Source organism: Mastacembelus armatus, chromosome 10 (genome assembly GCF_900324485.2).
Source record: "Mastacembelus armatus chromosome 10, fMasArm1.2, whole genome shotgun sequence".
Classification (NCBI taxonomy): Eukaryota; Metazoa; Chordata; class Actinopteri; order Synbranchiformes; family Mastacembelidae; genus Mastacembelus; species Mastacembelus armatus.
The window spans coordinates 12,860,933-12,881,175 of record NC_046642.1 but is presented as its reverse complement, the minus strand read 5'-3'; the positions used below and the strand labels follow the sequence as shown (position 1 = coordinate 12,881,175).

Sequence of the window (20,243 nt, the reverse complement as noted above, 5' to 3'; positions counted from 1 at the left end):
ATTCTTCTCCATACATACAGCTCATTTTAACATATGTTGGATTTTTCAGATGTTTTTGAGTTTGAAACTCAAGCCCAATTAAAACGATAAACAGTAGCTCAGTGATTACAAATAAAGGAACAAGCTACCCATAGCACACACAGCCATAGCTTATACTACGCTAGGCCTCCAGTAAATGAGTGTGGAGACATTATGCAGTATTTTCTGGTGCATAATTGGACAGTAAATTTGAAAGATCATTGAAATACTTTCACAAAATATGTCTAGACTCAGTTGAAGTCAGTGATAATTGCTGCTCATTGCAGAATGTTTTTGGCCTCCTTTTCTAACACCTGATCATAAAAACATAACAAATGTCATACCACAAAATGATATAATCTCATTGTGCAATTACAATAATTACTTATTATTCACAGGTTTTATAGCCTATAGTGTCGGAAAGACATTTTCATTCACTTCGTTCTTTTAATTACATTTGAAGGAATATTTCAGATTTCCTGTGTATTGAATCCACGTCCTCACGTCTTTCGAATATCGCCACTACGTTTGATCTATAATATGGACACAGGATATTTTACTGTCTTTATATTGAGCTACAGATCTGTTTAGTTTTCTGTAGAGAGACGTTTGTTCGCATGGTGTCAGTGTTATGTCAAATGTAAGCGGTACATGAGCTTGGCGTCACTGCATTGTGGTTCCACCTCTCGGCTTCAGTCTGGCTTTGGCGATAAAGCAGACTTTGCTCTTCTTATTGCTGAGAAAACCCTGGTTGCCACCATTGTTGACTATGTAGGAACAGTCTGAATATTCACATAGAAGGAACTACTGGATTCTGTTTTCCATCGCAATTGGTGTCTTTGTGATTGTGTAATAGTTAAATCGGGTTGGCCATGGAACAAAGAGGACGCGAGCCGCGAAGGGCGAGAGGATTTTTGGTCAGCTACGTGGTTGCTGTGCTTTTGTGGAGCGTGGCGTCAGCGCAGCTAAGATATTCAATCTCTGAGGAAGTCAACGAAGGAACTGTGGTTGGAAATATAGCAAAGGACCTGGGATTGGATAAAAGCACGCTGAAAGACAGGAAGTGTCGGATCGTTTCTGGGAATACGGATCCTCTTTTCCATGTGAATCAGAACGATGGTGTCCTATATGTGAGCATGAAGATTGACAGAGAAGAGGTGTGCGCACAGAGCAGTACGTGTCTAATTAACATAAAGACGGTGTTAGAAAACCCACTAGAGATTCACTATATTGCAGTGGAGGTGCTGGATATAAATGATCATTCCCCCAACTTTCAAGAGAAAGAGACGAGGTTGGAAATTTCAGAGTCTGTCCTGCCTGGAGCTCGATTTCAACTAAAAGCTGCACGAGATCCAGACAGCGGCCAGTTCTCCGTGCAGCAGTATAAACTCAGTAACAACGATCACTTCCGACTGGAGGTTAAGGACAAGGGTGACGATGGAAAAATACCAATATTAGTAGTTCAAAAATCTTTAGACAGGGAAGCAGCAGCAACCCACTCACTGATACTAACAGCACTAGATGGAGGGAAACCCCCGAAATCTGGCGCAATGAAAATTCTAGTTAATGTTTTGGATATTAATGATAATGCTCCTGTTTTTACTAACGATGTTTACTCTGTGATGCTCAATGAAAATGCTCCAATAGGCACAACAATCATACAGGTGAATGCTACTGATTTAGATGATGGTGCAAACGGAGATGTAGTTTACACTTTTAGCAAAAGCATGAATCAAATTTTATTAAGAGTATTTCATATAAATCCAATAACAGGTGAGGTAACAGTGAAAGGTTTAATAGACTATGAGGAGAAGGACAAATATGAAATAGAAATTCAAGCATCAGATAAAGCTCTAGCTCCTCTTACAACAGAAAAAAGTGTCATTATTAAGATAGTTGACATTAATGACAACGCACCTGAGATTGAAGTTACCTCCTTTTCCAGTTCGATCCCTGAAGACTCCAGACCTGGAACTACAGTTGCTCTGATCAGTGTAAATGATTTGGACTCTGGTCTCAATGGAAAAGTTATTTGCTCCATCAATGAAGATGTTCCTTTTGATTTATCACCGTCTTTACAAGACAAAATGTTTGCATTAGTTACCAAATCTCCCCTGGACAGAGAGAAACAGTCACACTATGACCTGACAATAACTGCAAAAGACGCTGGTCAACCTACATTATCCTCTGACAAGACAATAAGCGTTGTGGTGTCAGATGTGAACGACAACAGCCCAGAGTTTTCACTCAGCCCCTACACTTTCTATGTCACCGAGGGCAATGAGCCTGGTGCTGCTGTGTTTTCAGTTAAAGCTTTGGATCGTGATGAGAATGACAATGCGCGTATTTCCTATCATATATTTAGAGATTTGAGCCAAGACCATAAAATGTCTTCATTTCTCAACATAAACAGTGAAACTGGAGACATTACGGCTCTGAAAAGTTTTGACTTTGAGAGCGTGAAAATGTTCCAGTTCCAAGTTGTGGCCACAGACTCTGGAGCTCCGTCACTGAGCAGCAACGTCACAGTGAACGTGTTCATTCTGGACCAGAACGACAACGCTCCAGTCATCCTGTATCCAGTCAGCTCCAACGGTTCTGCTGAAGGGCTGGAGGAGATTCCCCGCAATGTGAATGCAGGACACTTGGTGACTAAAGTCAGAGCCTATGACGCTGATATAGGATATAACGGCTGGTTACTGTTTTCACTGCAGCGAGTGACTGACCACAGTCTCTTTGGCTTGGACCGCTATACAGGACAGATCAGGACACTTCGCTCATTCACAGAGACAGACGAGGCTGAGCACAAACTGGTCATACTGGTAAAAGACAATGGCAACGTGTCACTGTCAGCAACAGCTACTGTGCTTGTCAAAGTGGTGGAGCCCAAAGAGGCTTTTGCAGCTTCTGATGTGAAAAGTGCAGCCAAAGATGATGAGGAGAATAATGTGACTTTTTATCTGATGATCACTTTGGGCTCAGTTTCTGTCCTTTTCCTCATCAGTATCATCGTGCTGATTGCAATGCAGTGCTCCAAATCCACAGACTATACTTCCAAATATCTCCAAGAGACTAATTATGATGGGACACTGTGTCACAGCATCCAGTACAGATCTGGGGACAAACGCTACATGCTAGTTGGACCCAGAATGAGTATAGGATCTACTATAGTCCCAGGCAGCCATGCGAACACACTAGTACTTCCTGACAGGAGACACACATCTGGAGAGGTAGGGAGATTGTCTCTGTCCCTCTTTTAATATTATAGACACACACCAATACATATCATGTACAGTATCTGTGCACAGTTTTTTTTTCCTGCCTATGTGTTTGTCGTTTGTGGTTGGAGGTAGATGGATTATTTCATATATTTTCTGCACCACATGTCCTGATCGCATGATGTCACTGCAAGCAGGGCTACCTTTCTACAACAGACCACAGTAACAACGCCCTCCCCTTAAAATAGATATTTTGACAATTATTCGGAAAGGGCAGCCATTCTACCATCACTGTGGATGTCGGATCTAGATGTGTAAATTTTAGAACATTCTTTCCTGGAAATTAGTTTAGAAATGCTATCCGGCGACTGACGTCTTTTTAAAAGATATTTATAGATTTTTGTGGATTTGTATAATTTTTGCCTTTCAGCTATGGAAAGAAAACAATGGAGGAGGCGACTTGTCCATCTCGTAGCAGCAACAATTATGTTGTGGGATTTTTGCACTGCGCACACAAGATACTCCGTTTCTGAAGAGGTCAAAGAAGGAACTAGGATTGGAAATGTAGCTAAAGATTTAGGTCTGGATCTCAGTAGTTTAAAGGCTAGGGGTTTTCGGATTGTGTCTGGGCCGAACGACCCAATGTTCCAGGTTAACCAGAACGACGGCATTATGTATGTAAATAAGAAAATAGACAGGGAGGTTGTGTGTGAGCGGAGTAGTACATGTTTGATCAATTTGAAAGCTGTGCTAGAGAACCCACTGGAAGTCCATTATGTCTCGGTAGAGATTCAAGATATAAATGACCACAGTCCCACCTTTCCCGAAAATGAGACGCGTTTAGAGATATTTGAGTCAGCGCTGCCCGGTGAACGCTTCCAGCTCCAAGCCGCGCGTGATCCAGACAGTGGGATATATTCTGTTCAACAGTATCAGATAAGTCAAAATGATCATTTTCGTCTGGAGGTAAAAGATAGAGGAAACGACGGTAAAATTCCTATTTTGTACTTAAAAAAATCACTAGACAAGGAAACAGAACGACATCATAGACTTTCGCTCTCTGCCATAGACGGAGGCAAACCTCCGCGGACAGGGACCACCCAGCTATTAGTTGAGGTTTTGGATGTAAATGACAATTTACCCGTATTCACAAAAGATTCGTATTCTGTGTTGCTACCTGAAAATTCACCACTTGGTACGACAGTCATTCAAGTGAACGCTACTGATTTGGATGATGGTTTAAATGGCGAGGTGGTTTATTCATTTGGGAGTAATGTTAATGGTAAATTGCGTGAACTTTTCGACATAAACGAAAAAACAGGTGAAATCACCGTTAAAGGCTTGATAGACTTTGAAGAAAAAGCTCGATATGAAATTGACATAAAAGCATCTGATAAGGGCATCGTCCCTTTAAAAACGGACAAAAGCGTAATCATTAATATTGTTGACTTAAATGACAACATTCCCGAGATCGAGGTTACTTCCTTTTCAAGCGCTATAACAGAGGACTCTAAACCTGGAACCACAGTCGCACTGATTAGTGTCAGTGACGTGGACTCTGGTCTGAATGGAAAAGTCATTTGTTTTATTCGAGAGAATGTCCCTTTTACCTTAAATCCATCCTTACAAGATAATATGTATTCTGTTGTCACTAAATCGTCTCTGGATAGAGAACATCGGTCTCATTATGATATCACAGTGGTTGCAAAAGATGGAGGTGACCTGGCTTTGTCGTCTGAAAAGACAATAAGTGTTGTTGTTTCAGATGTGAATGACAACAGTCCAGAGTTTTCACTCAGCCCATACAGTTTCTATGTCACGGAGAACAACAGCCCTGGAGCATCACTGTTTTCTGTCAGGGCATCTGATTATGATGTAAATGAGAATGCACTGATTTCTTATCACATTATGAGAGATGGAAGTGAAGATAAGAAAGGTGCTTTATTTTTTAGCATTAACTCTGAAACTGGAGACATTACGGCTCTGAAAAGTTTTGACTTTGAGAGCGTGAAAATGTTCCAGTTCCAAGTTGTGGCCACAGACTCTGGAGCTCCGTCACTGAGCAGCAACGTCACAGTGAACGTGTTCATTCTGGACCAGAACGACAACGCTCCAGTCATCCTGTATCCAGTCAGCTCCAACGGTTCTGCTGAAGGGCTGGAGGAGATTCCCCGCAATGTGAACGCAGGACACTTGGTGACTAAAGTCAGAGCCTATGACGCTGATATAGGATATAACGGCTGGTTACTGTTTTCACTGCAGCGAGTGACTGACCACAGTCTCTTTGGCTTGGACCGCTATACAGGACAGATCAGGACACTTCGCTCATTCACAGAGACAGACGAGGCTGAGCACAAACTGGTCATACTGGTAAAAGACAATGGCAACGTGTCACTGTCAGCGACAGCTACTGTGCTTGTCAAAGTGGTGGAGCCCAAAGAGGCTTTTGCAGCTTCTGATGTGAAAAGTGCAGCCAAAGATGATGAGGAGAATAATGTGACTTTTTATCTGATGATCACTTTGGGCTCAGTTTCTGTCCTTTTCCTCATCAGTATCATCGTGCTGATTGCAATGCAGTGCTCCAAATCCACAGACTATACTTCCAAATATCTCCAAGAGACTAATTATGATGGGACACTGTGTCACAGCATCCAGTACAGATCTGGGGACAAACGCTACATGTTAGTTGGACCCAGAATGAGTATAGGATCTACTATAGTCCCAGGCAGCCATGCGAACACACTAGTGCTCCCTGACAGGAGACCTAACTCTGAAGAGGTAAGAGATATTGCTTTATATCCAGGCAGTTCTGGTATGATTTCTCTGGTGAAATATAAATCCTAGAGGTTTTGGATCATACTGTCTATTTGTCTATTCAAAAGTTGTTGCATTACAGGTGGTTGTAGTGTCTGTTTTCACACAGACCTGATTGTTGAGTGAGAAAGAAATTACCCACTGGACTGCACTTGGTATCTGTGTTTGTTCAGTGACGCATTCAGTTTAGAAACTTTATTGTTTAAACACAAGAGATTTATCAAGGAAATATATAGTTTAATATTATGTAGTAGGTTGCTATGAAATTCCAGACAAATTCATTTTTAAGTTAAGGAATATCTACCCTGTAGTTTCTATCACAGAAGAAACCCTGACTTTTTATTCTCTTTACCAAAATGATTGTTACATCCTCTGCGTCTGTTGAGAAATCTGTATTCAGTGCACTGACTTTGAATTGAATTTGACTGTTTAAAATCTGGGCAGCACAGTGGCTGAGTGATTAGCACAGTTTCCTCACAGCAAGAAGTCCCCAGATTTGCAACCCGTTAGGAACCTTTCTGTGTGGAGTTTGCATTTTCTCCCCGTGCTTGTGTGGGTTAACTCTTTGTGTGGCCCTGTGATGGACTGGTGACCTGTCCAAGGTGTACCCCTGCCTTTCACCCAAAGAAAGCTGGGATAGGCTCCAGCTGATCCTTGTGACCCTGGGGGGGTAGTAATTTACAAGAGTATAACACACTGAAAAATATATTTTGTACTCTTTTTTTTCTTTTGTTTGTTTTTTGATTCAACTGACTTTTTCTTTGGACTTAGAAATCACAAGGTCATAATATAAAATGGTGTATTCTGTTTATGTACATCCCATAAGCTCACTAGCTTCCGATCAGATCATCTCTTTTCACTCACTGAAAAATAGGTCATACTTTCTCTCACACGTGAAGGTCTGCAAGCAAGGCTGCTTGACTGTTGAACATTTTGCGTTGCCCATAGCAACAAACAGGGGGGACCCACCTCTCTGAGTCTACTGGTTTCCACAGACTAGCATCCACTCAGTGGGCTTAGCAACAGCAGCAGAAGAGGATGAAGGAGAGGGAGGGATAGAGAAAGCAGCAGAGGAGGGGGAGGGGAAGTGGCTTTTGTATCACTCATCTATAGATATCTCAATATTTCATGGAAATGTGTTTATTTATGTAGAAATACATGGATCATGTATGTTAAATCTCCATTGTAAATCAGACAGCAGATGGTGCAGATAGAGAAATAAGTGAAGGTAGGAATAGATGAGCTTCTAATTAGATGTTTTATGGAATGGAGATAATCTTTGCCCTCAAATAACTGGGTCAACCTTAAAATTCCTACATAGAAAATGTCAGAAAAACATGTTTTTTTTTTAAAACTGTCATTAAATGTGTCTTTGTTGGAAGCGGATGACGTATTTGGACCAAGTAAGAAGCATGTGGAATAAAGCAATAGGCCAGAATGGGATATGAATACATGCAGGTAGGGAAACTGTGCTCAGATTCAGACTAAATCAACAGCTGAGCTTCATCAAGTGTAGGCTCAAAACACATTCTCTGCAGTTCCTCTGTCCAGCTGTATTCACTGCTCTACAGGATGGCAATAGCTGCCTCTTAATGTGTGTGTTTGCATATTTCATGTGCCGGTGCTAGTGTGTGAGATAGATGTATGAGAGACATCGTGTTTTGTGACACATAGGCAGTGCTAAGCTGTGCCTGGACAGCAGATGCGTGGAAAAGATTTACCGTCATGATTAAAATTGAGTGCACCTCATTAAAATTAACAAGTGTGCAGTGAGGTCATTGGATCACAGTGGTTCTCTCTGGTTCAAGTGTGAGCAGGTCATATGGGGAAAAAAATTTAATTAAAAATTAAAACTAAATTGTGCATCACTGAGATCGTATAATTTCACATTGGCATTTTGCTCGCATGGTTGAGAGAGAAGAAAGAAACAACAGACAGAGAGAGAGATGTGAGGAGTGGATGAATTTTGGCTACAGTCATGAGCTGCATGCAGAATGCAAGCCTATGGCATGTCACTTGGTCCATTGATGAATTAATGTATTATGTTTGAGATCAAGCAATGATGCAGGCATACAGCCCACAATTAAATTTAGTCTGCATTATAAATACAAAATATACTTCTACTGCATATAAACATGTATATGAAAATAAACATGTATATATTGTATATTTTCGCTGTCTTTGATGGGGGCGTGGCTGTTTGCTCCAGGGGCTTTGTCTCTCTGCTTGGTTGGCACAGCAGATACAGTACATGCAATTGCGTTTGTATACTGAGGGTCTGCACATGTTGTCTTTGTTAAGCAGGTGAGAGCTTTTGAGTTGTAAGTGTTGTAAGGACAAAGGTTAAGAGGACATGAAATGTGCACAAGAAATGAGGCAAAGCTGTTACAGCGGCAATGTAATCCTGCAATTTCAGCAGCTTGGAAGTATTGGCCTTATTTTTATGTGGTTGCTCTTCTTCATTCACACATACTGTACAAAATGTTAACTTTCTCCCAGACTATCTTTTCTATTTTCTTTTTATTTCTTTGTATATGTTCAACTCTCTCAAAAAACTGTACTTTGTCCTCAAAGTAAAGCTATTGTCATACTCAGTGTTTTTTTCTGCTCTGTTCAGTTTCATGCAGTGTCCTGCTTTTTCCTTCTTCTGTTTCTGTTGCTCCTCGCAATGTCTACTCGCTCTTCCTCTCCTCCTTCCTCTGTTTTCCCCTCCCCCATCACACTCTTGGCCTCCTTTTCCCGCTCATATTCCCCCTTTTTTTGTGTTTCTTCCTAAGGTCTGTCTGCTTTCGTTCTGCCACATGCTCTTTAGCTCTGTGTTGCTGTGCTTCATGCCTGTAGGCTTGTGGCTGTGGATGCATGTGCTGTTGTGTGTCAGCAGGGCACATTCTGTTTGTGCTCCAGCTTTTTGGAGGTTGGCACACATTGAGGTCAGAAGCAACAACAGTAATCTAATTTACGCACACACACACACAAGGGTACAACAAAAACAGTTACACTTGTGCCAGTAGAGACACACACAACAAATCTTTGCACACAAATAAGACTAATGCACTTTGAAAGAAGAAAGGGGGTAAATAGTTGGAGGGAGACATGAATTATATAAAGCCCCATTCCAGCATTAACTGAAATATTTCTTAGGATATCAGTAGTAGAATAGACAACAAGCATGCAGTATTGACCAAACAATTACACTGGCTGTCCCTTGCCGCTCACTTACTGTATGTTTAATTACAAAGGTAATATAGCTGTTCAATGTTTAATTCTGATACTATAGATACTGTATCTTATCATTTATTGCTCAATATACCCCCCCCCCCACACCCCCACCCCCATATACCCATATATGTTCTTGTTGTGCTTTTGTTTGTTTCCTTTTGCAGTTTCTAATTAGAAAACAATATATATATCATGAGCATTCAATCTTGTATTCAAGAACTATGCATGATTTGAAACTTTAATAAGCTGAACTGTGGAGCTGGGTAAATAACCTTGTACAGACTGTTCAACAGGAATATTTAACCTGCTTAAGCACCATATGTAAAAAGGGAACAGATAAACCTGTATCAGCTTAGGCCCACTGCTGATTAGTTTACAAAAAAAAAAAAAAACCCTTTTATTAAGCAAAGCTTTTCTCCTGCTCTGGCACAGCGCACAGATAACGCTGAGTTAGAGCAACAACACTCTCAGCAGAGAACCTAAACAATGGCAATTAAATTTTTTTTCTATGTTGTATTAACATATAACTATTTTCTGTTACCTGGTGTGGATTTCTTATCACTAGTCAATGATAGTTGACATTATTTGCTGCAGAATGGTTTTTCCACTAATCGAGCTGATGTAGCTCTGTGGATGGGTGGGAGGAAGTGGTACATTCATTTTATCTGTTGAGTGATTCCATAGGTGTGTAGTTAAAGAAATACTTGATATTTCAGGTTGTGTTGAACCACAAAACTACAATGCTACCCAGACTCTGCTGAATTATATGTTATCTGAGAGGATACTGTATGCGTTCACCCTGTGTGTTTGTGTACCCCTGAGCATGAGGGTTAATCAGGAGGGTGTTATTGTTGGATGTCAGCAGGCTGAGGTACTACTGCAGTGCAGCTTATGGACACAGTCAGGCTGTGTATCTCTGCACAGTGCTGTACTTTGAATGGCAGAGAAGTGATGGACAAAGAAGTGAACTAACTCATCTATATGGATTAACTGTAAATAACTATTTCTCAGTGTTATAGCATTTACATTTTGTGACTTCAATTTTGAACCTTGTGGTAAGTTTAAATCATGCACTATATTTCAAATATTTTATTGAAAGCTACATTCACAACTGTGGGCCAAGACTCCCTGGCACAGCTTATTTCAATCTTGTCATTTGTCCTAGAACATGAGGGGACTGGTTCAGAGCCATGTGTAACTTTGATGCAAACTGGCCCAGACGACTCACTACTCTTCAGTAAATGGGTCAAACCTGTTTTTTTTTTTTTTTGCATGTTGATGAAGAGACAGCAGTTTTATCCATGAGCCCAGCAGGTCTGACCTGTGTATCATAGCAAATCGTTAAAACAAATAGCAAATACTTAAAAAAAAAAAAAAAATCTGTAAAACTTTGTGTCATTCCTGAATCTTTCATGGCTGCCACTGTGTGAGCAGGTCTGACCCTTTCTCCTCTCCACCACTCAGTTATATAAGCCCTCAGTTTCATTACATCTCAGTTCACTGACTCATGGCTTTGTAGATGAGTCCTATAGGTTCGACTTCCCATTTTAGAACCACTCCACTGCACCTGAATCAAGGCGCCGAGGCCTTTCCTCAGGGTGTTTTGAGCCATTTGCACTCAATTTCTTTTTCAGTCCTTGCTCAATGATATACTCTTGGTGCTGCATTATGCAGATGTGTTCTTTTAGTTTATTTTTGAATGGACTGCTCTGTTAACAATGTAAAAATCTACCAGCACAAAAATATGAATATGATGATAGTGCTGAACAGCATGTATGCCTACTTATATATCTATCTGTCCACAATATTGGTCTTGGATAGCTTTATTAAGAGCAATTAGCACTGTGCTAGGTTTGAACTATTTTTTCTTGAATCAACAGAGATTAGAATGGATGTAGGTCTGAACTGCTTTTGTTGGCGTAAGTGCTCATACAGCCACAACATCTGCTGCTCTGCTTAGGTCATCACTGCACTGGAGGATTGAACTGACTGAGGGGTCAGCGTGAGGCTACCTACGAGACAGCCAGCCATTAGTGGGGAAATGAATGAAGACACAGCTGGTTGAGAGTCTGCTTTAAGTACAGCCTTTAGTGCAACCTTGCAAAGTGTCCAGTGTAGTATCCTGAGATCTAGTTCTAGGGGATCACTGCTTATCCTTGTGATCTCTCTGTGAAAGAATGTGGGAATGGTTGAGAAAAAATCCAGAGTTGGATGCAGCCTTAGTAAGAGGATTGCCTTCTTACAGCAGTATCCTTGCACTAGTCACTGTGGGGTAGATGGGGTTATACAGCCCCAACTGACATACACTTGTTTGATTACTACCGTATGTTGTATTTATTTCTGGGCATGCATGGTTGAGATCAGACTTTGGCTGTTAAAAGGATCCCGTCTTTAGCTGCAGGGTTCGTCTTACCCCTGCGGCGATGTGCCCCTACTAAGCATCTTGGGTAACTGCTTATCCTTGTTTATGGCAAGTGTATCCTTATTTGTCCAAACTGTCTCAGTTTATTTACAACAATACAGTTATGCAGCCAAACTTTATGTTGTCAGCTTATCACACAGTAAGCACTCAGCTTATGTATTTACATATAACTGAATGGTCTGTGGTCTCTCCGGGCTGCACGCTGTGCTCACATCACATATGTGATAAAATGACATCTATATTAAGATAAACAGAGGTAAAGTTGTTTTTGTTTTGTTTTTTCCAAAGATTTAAGATACGACATGAAATGTTGACTGTTAAAACGATCTGTGCATCATGTGGCTCCTTCTGGTCATCTTTCTGAGTGTGAACCATGGAGTTGTTCTGTGCAGTGGGTGAGTCATCTCATCCCACATGCAGCTTTTCATTTTGCAAAGTTGGTCTGCTCTGTTTATTTTTAGGTGAACCATCTGTCATAGAAAAACTAAATCTGGATCAACACTAGTATTATTTTATAAGAATATTAGGAAAATTAGGTTATGTGTTGCCCTGTAAGCACACAGTTGTGTACGCATGTGTTTACATGTGTATCAGACAGTAAAGGTTCCTCTTATGTTTCCCACCATCTTATTTGGTGGGTGCAGAGTATGAATAAAACAATGAGACATGGGTGTGGAAGATGAGAGTTAATGCTGGAAGCCTGACTCATATCCCACTCTCTCCTCCTACTCTCCTCTCTTGCAGCCTCTTCCCCTGCCTTTGTTCTCCTTATCACTCCCCCACTTTCCTCCAGCTACGTGTGCTTTTGCTCTCAATTTCAACTGGATTCCTCTTCTTTACTCACTTGCTTCTTTCAGTTCATGAATCTATTTTCACATTTTTCGATTTTCACCTTTACACAAAGAACCCCTTTCCTCTTGATTTTCTTCATCCCTCTCCTCCTCCTACACATCCTGATTTACTCCCACTGGTATTCTCTCACATGCCCCCTCCTGTCTTTATTTGTAATTGCAAGCTGACAGAAAATGGCTGACATCTTTTGGAGGCTGGGTTGCACCATCCTTCCCTCTCACTCACATCTTTCTCATTTTAAATTGATATATTTAGTTTGTTTGCTCAGTATGTGCTTTGCCCAGTACTCTACTCTATCTTCCTTTTTCCTCTTTCTTTCTGACCAGAGTGACAGCCTCTCCTGACCAGCATTGAGCTGTTGATGTTAAGTTGCTTTCTTTTAGTTGCTGTTTTTTCTTAAATAGTATTTGGGTCATGTCAGATATAACATAATTGAGCAATTAATTTCTTAGAAAACATGCACATGTAAGTGATAACTGTCTTTCTTTTGCACCTGTTTCTCACGTCATTTACAGCCACGCACAACCTGCAATCCAGGCCTCAGTGCATCACTGTTAATGTGTCACATGTTGTTTTGATGTGGTTTAAATGACAGTCTCAACAAAGTTAAAATAGCAGATAAAAACATTAGGTTTCACATAGGACATTGAAAAGAACTCTGTAGTTCATTCAAACCAGAACCAAATCATTTGCAGTAGATACAGGATTAGATCATTTATGCATCACATTACCATAAATGAAGTGAATCTGCTTAATGTGAGGAAGAGGAGCAAAGTGGATCAGAGACAACAAGGGCTTTAAGAAAACATGATACCAAAATAGCAAGGAATTTGGGTTGCTTGTTTACAGACTTCGGCAAACAGGGTCTTTGCGATCAGACTAGAGTATAATTGTTCCCTAAGCCCTTCTTTACTCCATAATGTTTGTCTTAATCCTTACTCACTTTGTTTTGCCCTTTAGCAGAGAAACAGAGTAGGAAGTGGTATCAGTGGTGATTCTTATGGAACAAGGAAATGTACTGAGGATGTAATATATGGATGCAAGATTCCATGCTATAATATCAGCATTAAAAATATACATTGTATTATATCTGATTGTACTGCATGGAAAGGAATTATTTGTTGCTCTGAAATCACAAAATATTATCTCCGTTCCTTCAGGTGTTCTAAATCACAAATTCCTGTCAGACTATTCTTTCTATTCTGCCACTGCTGGCAACATTCCCAGTGGTCCTGGATTAAGGCCTCTGTAACGTGTGTAAGGTAATAATTCTACTGTGTTGCTCCTCTAATGCGATTAGGTGGAATCATCTTAATGATGCCATGAAGAGTGGCTTTGAAAAGCAGAAAGGCAGCAGCACATAAAATGAGTTAGGGTGCTGCTAACCCCTAAATTCCAGTTTAATGTCCATGTCATGTTAGCACTCCTTTAGATTCTCAAGTTTGTCCATGTTTATTTCTTACTGTTATTATTGTTATGAATTTGCCTTGACCTCGTCTGGGATACAATGTGTTACATTTTCTATGATGCACCTTCTGTATGATTTAATGTTAGTGGCCATATTTCAGTCAATATTAAGCCAGAGTGAGAGGGGTGATGATTTAGTTTCATAGCCTTTAGGGGGCTGTAATTTGTAATTTGTACATACACATTCACCCAGCATATGAAACACAGAGGCTACAGACTAAAATACATACTGATGTTGCACTTATATCCTTACTGTCATCACCACACCACACCACACAGAATCTGCTGTTGCTACAGTTACTGCTTTTATGTTTTGATACTGATGAAAGTGTTAGATGGTATTTAGTATTCTCAGAGTGGCAGTGACAGTGCTCAAGCTTAAATGATTGGTAGGGGTGTCATTACATTATAAATAGTTGTCTTCATTTTCTGTGGAAAGTGGAGCAACCTGACAAAACCATTTCAGCTGCTTCTAACATCAGATTCTCTGCAGACCAGCACTCTCCTCTATTATTCAGACCTTTTTTTTTTTTTTTTTAAGAAATGGGCCAAGCCCTAGTGCAGCAGGCCTGCACCTGCAATGCACTTCCCATGCAGCACTGCGTGATGCATATCCACTGCTGCATTACTAATGCGAAAGTAAAAATAGACATTACACAATGCAACGTTGGTATATACATGTATAATGACCTAATGTGTGGACAATTAAATAGTTCACATATGCATGAGAGATGCTGATGATACTGTATATTCAGCTTAATCTTCAGCTTCAGCTGTGGCTGTTGGAATTATCTCCTGTCTTTGCCTCTTTGTTTTGATATATATCAGGCTGGTGCAGGTATTATTAAATACTCTATATCCACATCTGCTATTTCATCTGAGAGAGTTGACAATTTAATTTCCGCAGGCAGAGATAGTGTGTGTGGAAGACACCAGGGCTGCTAGTGTATCTGTACCAGTGATACAATTTTTGGAGTGTGTGAGTGTGTTAATCTAATATAAGGCTTTACAGTCTGGCCTGCCTCCGACATCGCCTGTCTGTGCATGTGCAAACTGCTGTAGGGAACAAAGAAAAGGATGAAAGGCTCCCCCTTGTGGCAAAAGGTGGAAATGACTTGTGCTGTATGTGTGTCTGTGTGTCAATACATTCACTCTTTTAGTATGTTACCACTCAGTATGTGGTAAGGTATTGACTGGTGCTGTTATTGAAAGTCTGTATCAGTATTGATTCACATATAGTGGGTCCTGCCCCATTTTCCACACACTCTTATTTAGGCCCATGCCCTCTTCCCCAATAAACAGTTTGACTGACAAATCTAGGTTATACATGGCCGGCTATAAAGCTAGATTTATTCTTAATCCCACAAAAAATAGTTTGGGTCATGCTGTTTCTGCACATAGGAAACAGAGAAACACAATGAGAGATGTGCACATTAAATGGTTGAATGTAGACACTAAAATATGTGCATTTTACTGATATGTAACCAGTATTTTTGAGTTTATATGTGTGTTTGTATGGTTGTGATTAGGGAAAGATAAATACCATGTCCTTGGCATACAGTGTACTGAGTGCTCAAAGAGAGGGATGTGGAGGAGGGGGCCACAGGGAGGGGCACTGACGAGCACTGCATCTGCGTCACCATGGATACAAGAGGGGAGATGTGAGTCAATTATGGGTGCTCCCTGTGAAAGCAAAGATCTGTCGGACACTGGCTTGTCGCTAGGCACTATGTTAAGCCAATCAGAGTTTCTATTACAGTCACATTGATTCTAGCTAACCAATCAGATTTCTATGCCGCCTTTGCTGTTACCAAAGCTTATAGTACATCCTGTTTTATTGACAGTTTTGATTAATGGTCTCTTGCTGCAAAATGAACCACCTGACTGTGACTCAGCCATCACAACCTGTTGGCTGGATCAGGTTTTTATATTAAGACACTCGAGACAACTTCAGCGATCTACAGCTAAATTTATATGAATTAAACTGCACAGACACACATTGTATCTCTTTTTCCGCTCTCCTATTTTTTCTGTTTCTCACCCTCACACCTCTCTTACACTGAAACACATGCAACTTGCACAAACCCAGATCATTCCATCCTGCAGTTACAGAGGTGGAACAGTTACAGAGAACATTCAGAGATGCTGCAAGCTCATACTGTATACTTACTTGCTATTAATTGCTGTAGATTCACTATAACATATTCAATAACACACCCTGTTTTTGATCATTTTGTAAAATTATTGGACTTGTGTTAGCACAACCCTACACTACTGATCATTTGTAAACTGACACAATCATAAGAATGACCTTACACTCAGTGGAAACAATAGCAGGAATGGATGCATCAATAGAGAGGTAAAAACATCAACTATATTGTAATATTATCTTTAAAATTAGAAAAAAATATATACACAGTACTGCATGGAATTTTTAAAGGAATACTGGGCGTTAGTAATTACATGTATGGATAATATCTAAATCCAACCTGTCATTTCCTGTCATCCCAGGAAATCAGTGACAGCTCCTGACACTGTAACATGGAACAAACGCTTTGGCCACAACAGCATGCTGTTTCGCCTGCTTGTTGTTTCACAGTAGAGTAACTAATTATGTGATTATTGGGCATTGTGCCATCACTTTCCAAATGAGTGAACACTATGTTAATGTGTCTCTTGTTTTATCTCAAGGGTATGTGTGGCATGTGTGTGTTTGGGCATGCTCCATATTGGAGTGTCCTGGTTTTCACCCTCTTCCGGCTCATGTTTCCCTGGGCCCGCCCCTGTCCTACTTATTCTAAAAACCAATGCAGCCTGGTGCAGATTTGGAAATAAATGATTAAGTGGCAGTTGGATTAAACACTATGAGTGATTGATTCTCCCTGCCCGTTGTCAATGAAGCGTATCCCTTAGTACCCATAATTGTTTAATTGTTAATGAAATTGATAGTATTATATTGGGCTCCATTTCTCATTTGTGTCTGCATAACTGGTCATCCTTATTTAAAATACAGAAAATTGATATTTTAAAAATCTCAATATTCTATCGTATGTAAGAAGGTAATTATTCCTGTTGAAAAACATCTCTCTGTAAAAAGCAACTACATTCATCTCTATTTATAGACGTCTTCATCTTCCAAGTCCCATTTCACTCCCTGCCTCACATTTCAGTTCCTTTGGGTCACTATTCTGCAATTTCACTTCCCTGTGGTCTGTTTCTATTATGGTTTGTTATTATGCCAGTCATTTTAGCTTCTTATCTCCATTCATCACTTCACATTATGAGATAATCTTGTTCTTTAATGTACTGCTGCATTTGGTTGTGGTTATAATCACACTGTTCCTAAAATAAAATGCAATTTGAGCCATATCACAGCTGTTTTTCAGAGCATAAAAAGAGCATGTAGATCTGTGAGTTAGACCCAGTACCTCGGCACACAAAGAAAGGACTAGACTTGAGTAATACAATTGATAAAGTACTAGAAGAGAGATGTTGAAGAAAAAGGAATTATACAGAAGGAGTAGGTTGCCCCCTTGTGTTGTGATGAGCTCTCCTCCCAACAGAAAACAGCACAAAGAAATCAGTACCTTATGACATGAAGCAGGATGTAGTGTGTGGACTGCAGAAGTGGGGGTGGTCTCCAGAGTCCTGGCCCAGAGAGGGTACAGTGGGTTGGGCGTGGCTGAATACAAAGGTCAGGCTGTCTGTGGGGCTATGGAGATGGATATAGAAGCAGGCACTGTGCATCTGGCATAGTGAATATGCTGCAGCAGTGCTACATTACCAATGCATGAGCAGCCCAACTGCAATCCTGGGCAGCTTGGTCTGGTATACATAGGAGTGTGGTTTGCGTTTGCTTGGGTGAATTTGTTTGTGTGTGTGTGTGTGTGTGTGTGTGTGTGTGTGTGTGTGTGTGTGTGTGTGTGTGTGTGTGTGTGTGTGTGTGTGTGTGTGAGAGAGAGAGAGAGTGTATGTTTTGCACCTGTCACTATGATCTGCTCTGATTTTGTTTAGAGAATTAGAGAAGAAAGGGCTATGGAAAACTGAATAGTAGTAATGAAAAATGTGGAAGTGGGTAGTGTAATAATTTTTATACTCTCACATGCATTTGTAAAAATAAACCCATATCTGCATTACTGTGTGTGTTTGTGCATAAATGCATGATGTCTGTGCTTGAGATGGCGTTGCTATGGAAATGAGAGAGCTGTGCAGAAGGAGAAGGGAGGGGACTCGCCTTGGAGCATGTTCAGATAGCACCCTTCCCCCATCTATTCACACACAGATGAACAGTACAGTACACGCCCTTGGAACACACACTCACAAACACCCACGTACACTGTTGGCTATGCAAAGGACTGACATGTAATCATTATTATGGAGGAGATACAAAAGCTAATTTAGTGACTATATGTCGTAGTAGTCCTTTAATAATTCGGTGAGAAAACCCTGCTTCCGCCCCTGCCACACTCTGCCCTCATCTAACACACACCGGTCTCTTGTCCTCTTTAATTACATTGTTTTGTGGTTTCTCCTGTTTTACATTTAACTTGACATGTAACATAACCTTCAGACAATTAAGCAGGTTAACAGACACACATCTATTTTACCACTAGATTTATTAGAGGCAGTTCCCTGTGTCCAAATAGCAAATACTGTGTATTTATTCACTATTAATTATTCAGCCAATTCAATTATCATAACCAGAGGAAATGTGACTTTCATTAATGCATATAGAGTTCAAAAATAAAAACTGTTATGAGGGTCTGGTTGATTGAGAAATGATTTACTAATTAAAGCAGCACTTGTGCATCCATGTGTTTATGTGTAGTTGTCATTTACTGTTTATGCATTAACATATTGATTAATCGACTTCTCTGCAGATGCTTCCCAGAGGAGCTATGCCTGACACTGAAACAGGAGGCTGTGTGTGCTCAGCATCTTTTATATCTGCATGACACAATCAGTGTTTCCTCCATATGGCATGGACTGAGCCCACACAGTAATAGTCCCTGACTTTTCTCTCATGTTGGATTGAGTGCTATATCCGCTTATATTACTAATACAATGTATGTGGACTTTGCTGTACTAGATGCACTTATAGATTATGCCTTATTTTCTCAGGTGTGACTAGGACTAGTAGATGTGTCTCCAACTCATTTAAACAACTTGTTTGTTAAGCCTACAAAATGAGGTCATAGTGTCAGCAGGCCACCAAGCACAGCTGATGCCTTTTAAAAGATGGATTCTCTTTCCAGTGCTGAGTAAACTGTAGCATCAGTGGTCCATGTGGATTTTATGAAAAAGATTGGTGCAAAACAGACAATAACCTACAAATAAACTACGAATCACTGAATTTCATTATAGGTTGATGGGTCAGGGGTTGTTGTTTGTGCATGCTTGTATGTAAATAACTTAAATGTGCATTCTACCCAGTGCCCAGGTATACAGAACATGATATTTTCTTTATCCATACATTAGAGAAATTGAGAACAGGTCATCGTTAGTAAGTTATCATTATTATTGTTGGGCTAAAAGATGACTGTGGCTCAGTGTGTGATGGTTATTAATATTTTCAAATTAAATCATGTCTCCTACTGAATAGAAATAGGACAGGAGTTTCTGAATCCAGCGCTTAATCCTGGGATTACATATGAGGGAACGTTCCTAAGCTTCCGACTGCAGTCTCTGTGGAAATGTGGAGAAACACTAAAATACACTGCAATATACCCACAGCACCTGGATGTCTCTTCTGAGTTTGTGATTAAAATAATAAAATAGGGCCCAATTAAATTTATTTATTGTCCTCAAGGCTGATACAGAAAACACAAAAATAAGAAATGAAGTGTTGTGTGCACAGACAAATATATTTATTTTTATTTTTTGCCCTTTGTTATACTGTTATACTAGCATATGACTGAAATAATCATCTATGAAGGCTGAGGTAATTTGATACAATAATAAGAGAATAAATGCAAGCTGAAAGCCTTAAGTACTGGGCAAAGAATGGATCATGATTTATCACAGAGAACCATGGTATTATTTAGAAGTTGCAGCAATAGAAGCCCAGTAATCGCCAAATTTGGAAACTAACTTAACTGAGTCTACACAATTATGCAAATTTCTGGCTGAATGAATCCGTGAGGGAAGGAGTGGGATAGAGAAGTGGAAAGAGGTCGAGTGAGATGTGTGTGTGTGTGTGTATTTGGTAGGGGGTGTCCTATGTCTTATGTATG

At 40.2% G+C, this 20,243-nt stretch overlaps 3 protein-coding genes across 3 annotated transcripts in view; all 3 read left to right on the top strand.

Annotated features, from left to right (window-relative positions):
• The window catches only part of LOC113144191 (protocadherin alpha-C2-like), a 121,232-nt gene that overhangs the window by 2,861 nt on the left and 98,128 nt on the right, over window positions 1-20,243 (top strand). The window lies entirely within an intron of this gene.
• Window positions 891-3,278, top strand: LOC113144716 (protocadherin alpha-3-like). Its single transcript, XM_026330943.1, has one exon. The coding sequence runs from the start codon at window positions 891-893 to the stop codon at window positions 3,276-3,278; it is 2,388 nt and encodes a 795-aa protein (XP_026186728.1).
• Window positions 3,669-6,080, top strand: LOC113144715 (protocadherin alpha-3-like). The gene has a single exon (XM_026330942.1). It carries the CDS (start codon window positions 3,669-3,671, stop codon window positions 6,078-6,080), a length of 2,412 nt encoding a protein of 803 aa, XP_026186727.1.

Coding starts and splice junctions, on each gene's coding strand:
- LOC113144716 (XM_026330943.1), top strand. CDS start 891: ATGGAACAAAGAGGACGCGAGCCGCGAAGGGCGAGAGGATTTTTGGTC.
- LOC113144715 (XM_026330942.1), top strand. CDS start 3,669: ATGGAAAGAAAACAATGGAGGAGGCGACTTGTCCATCTCGTAGCAGCA.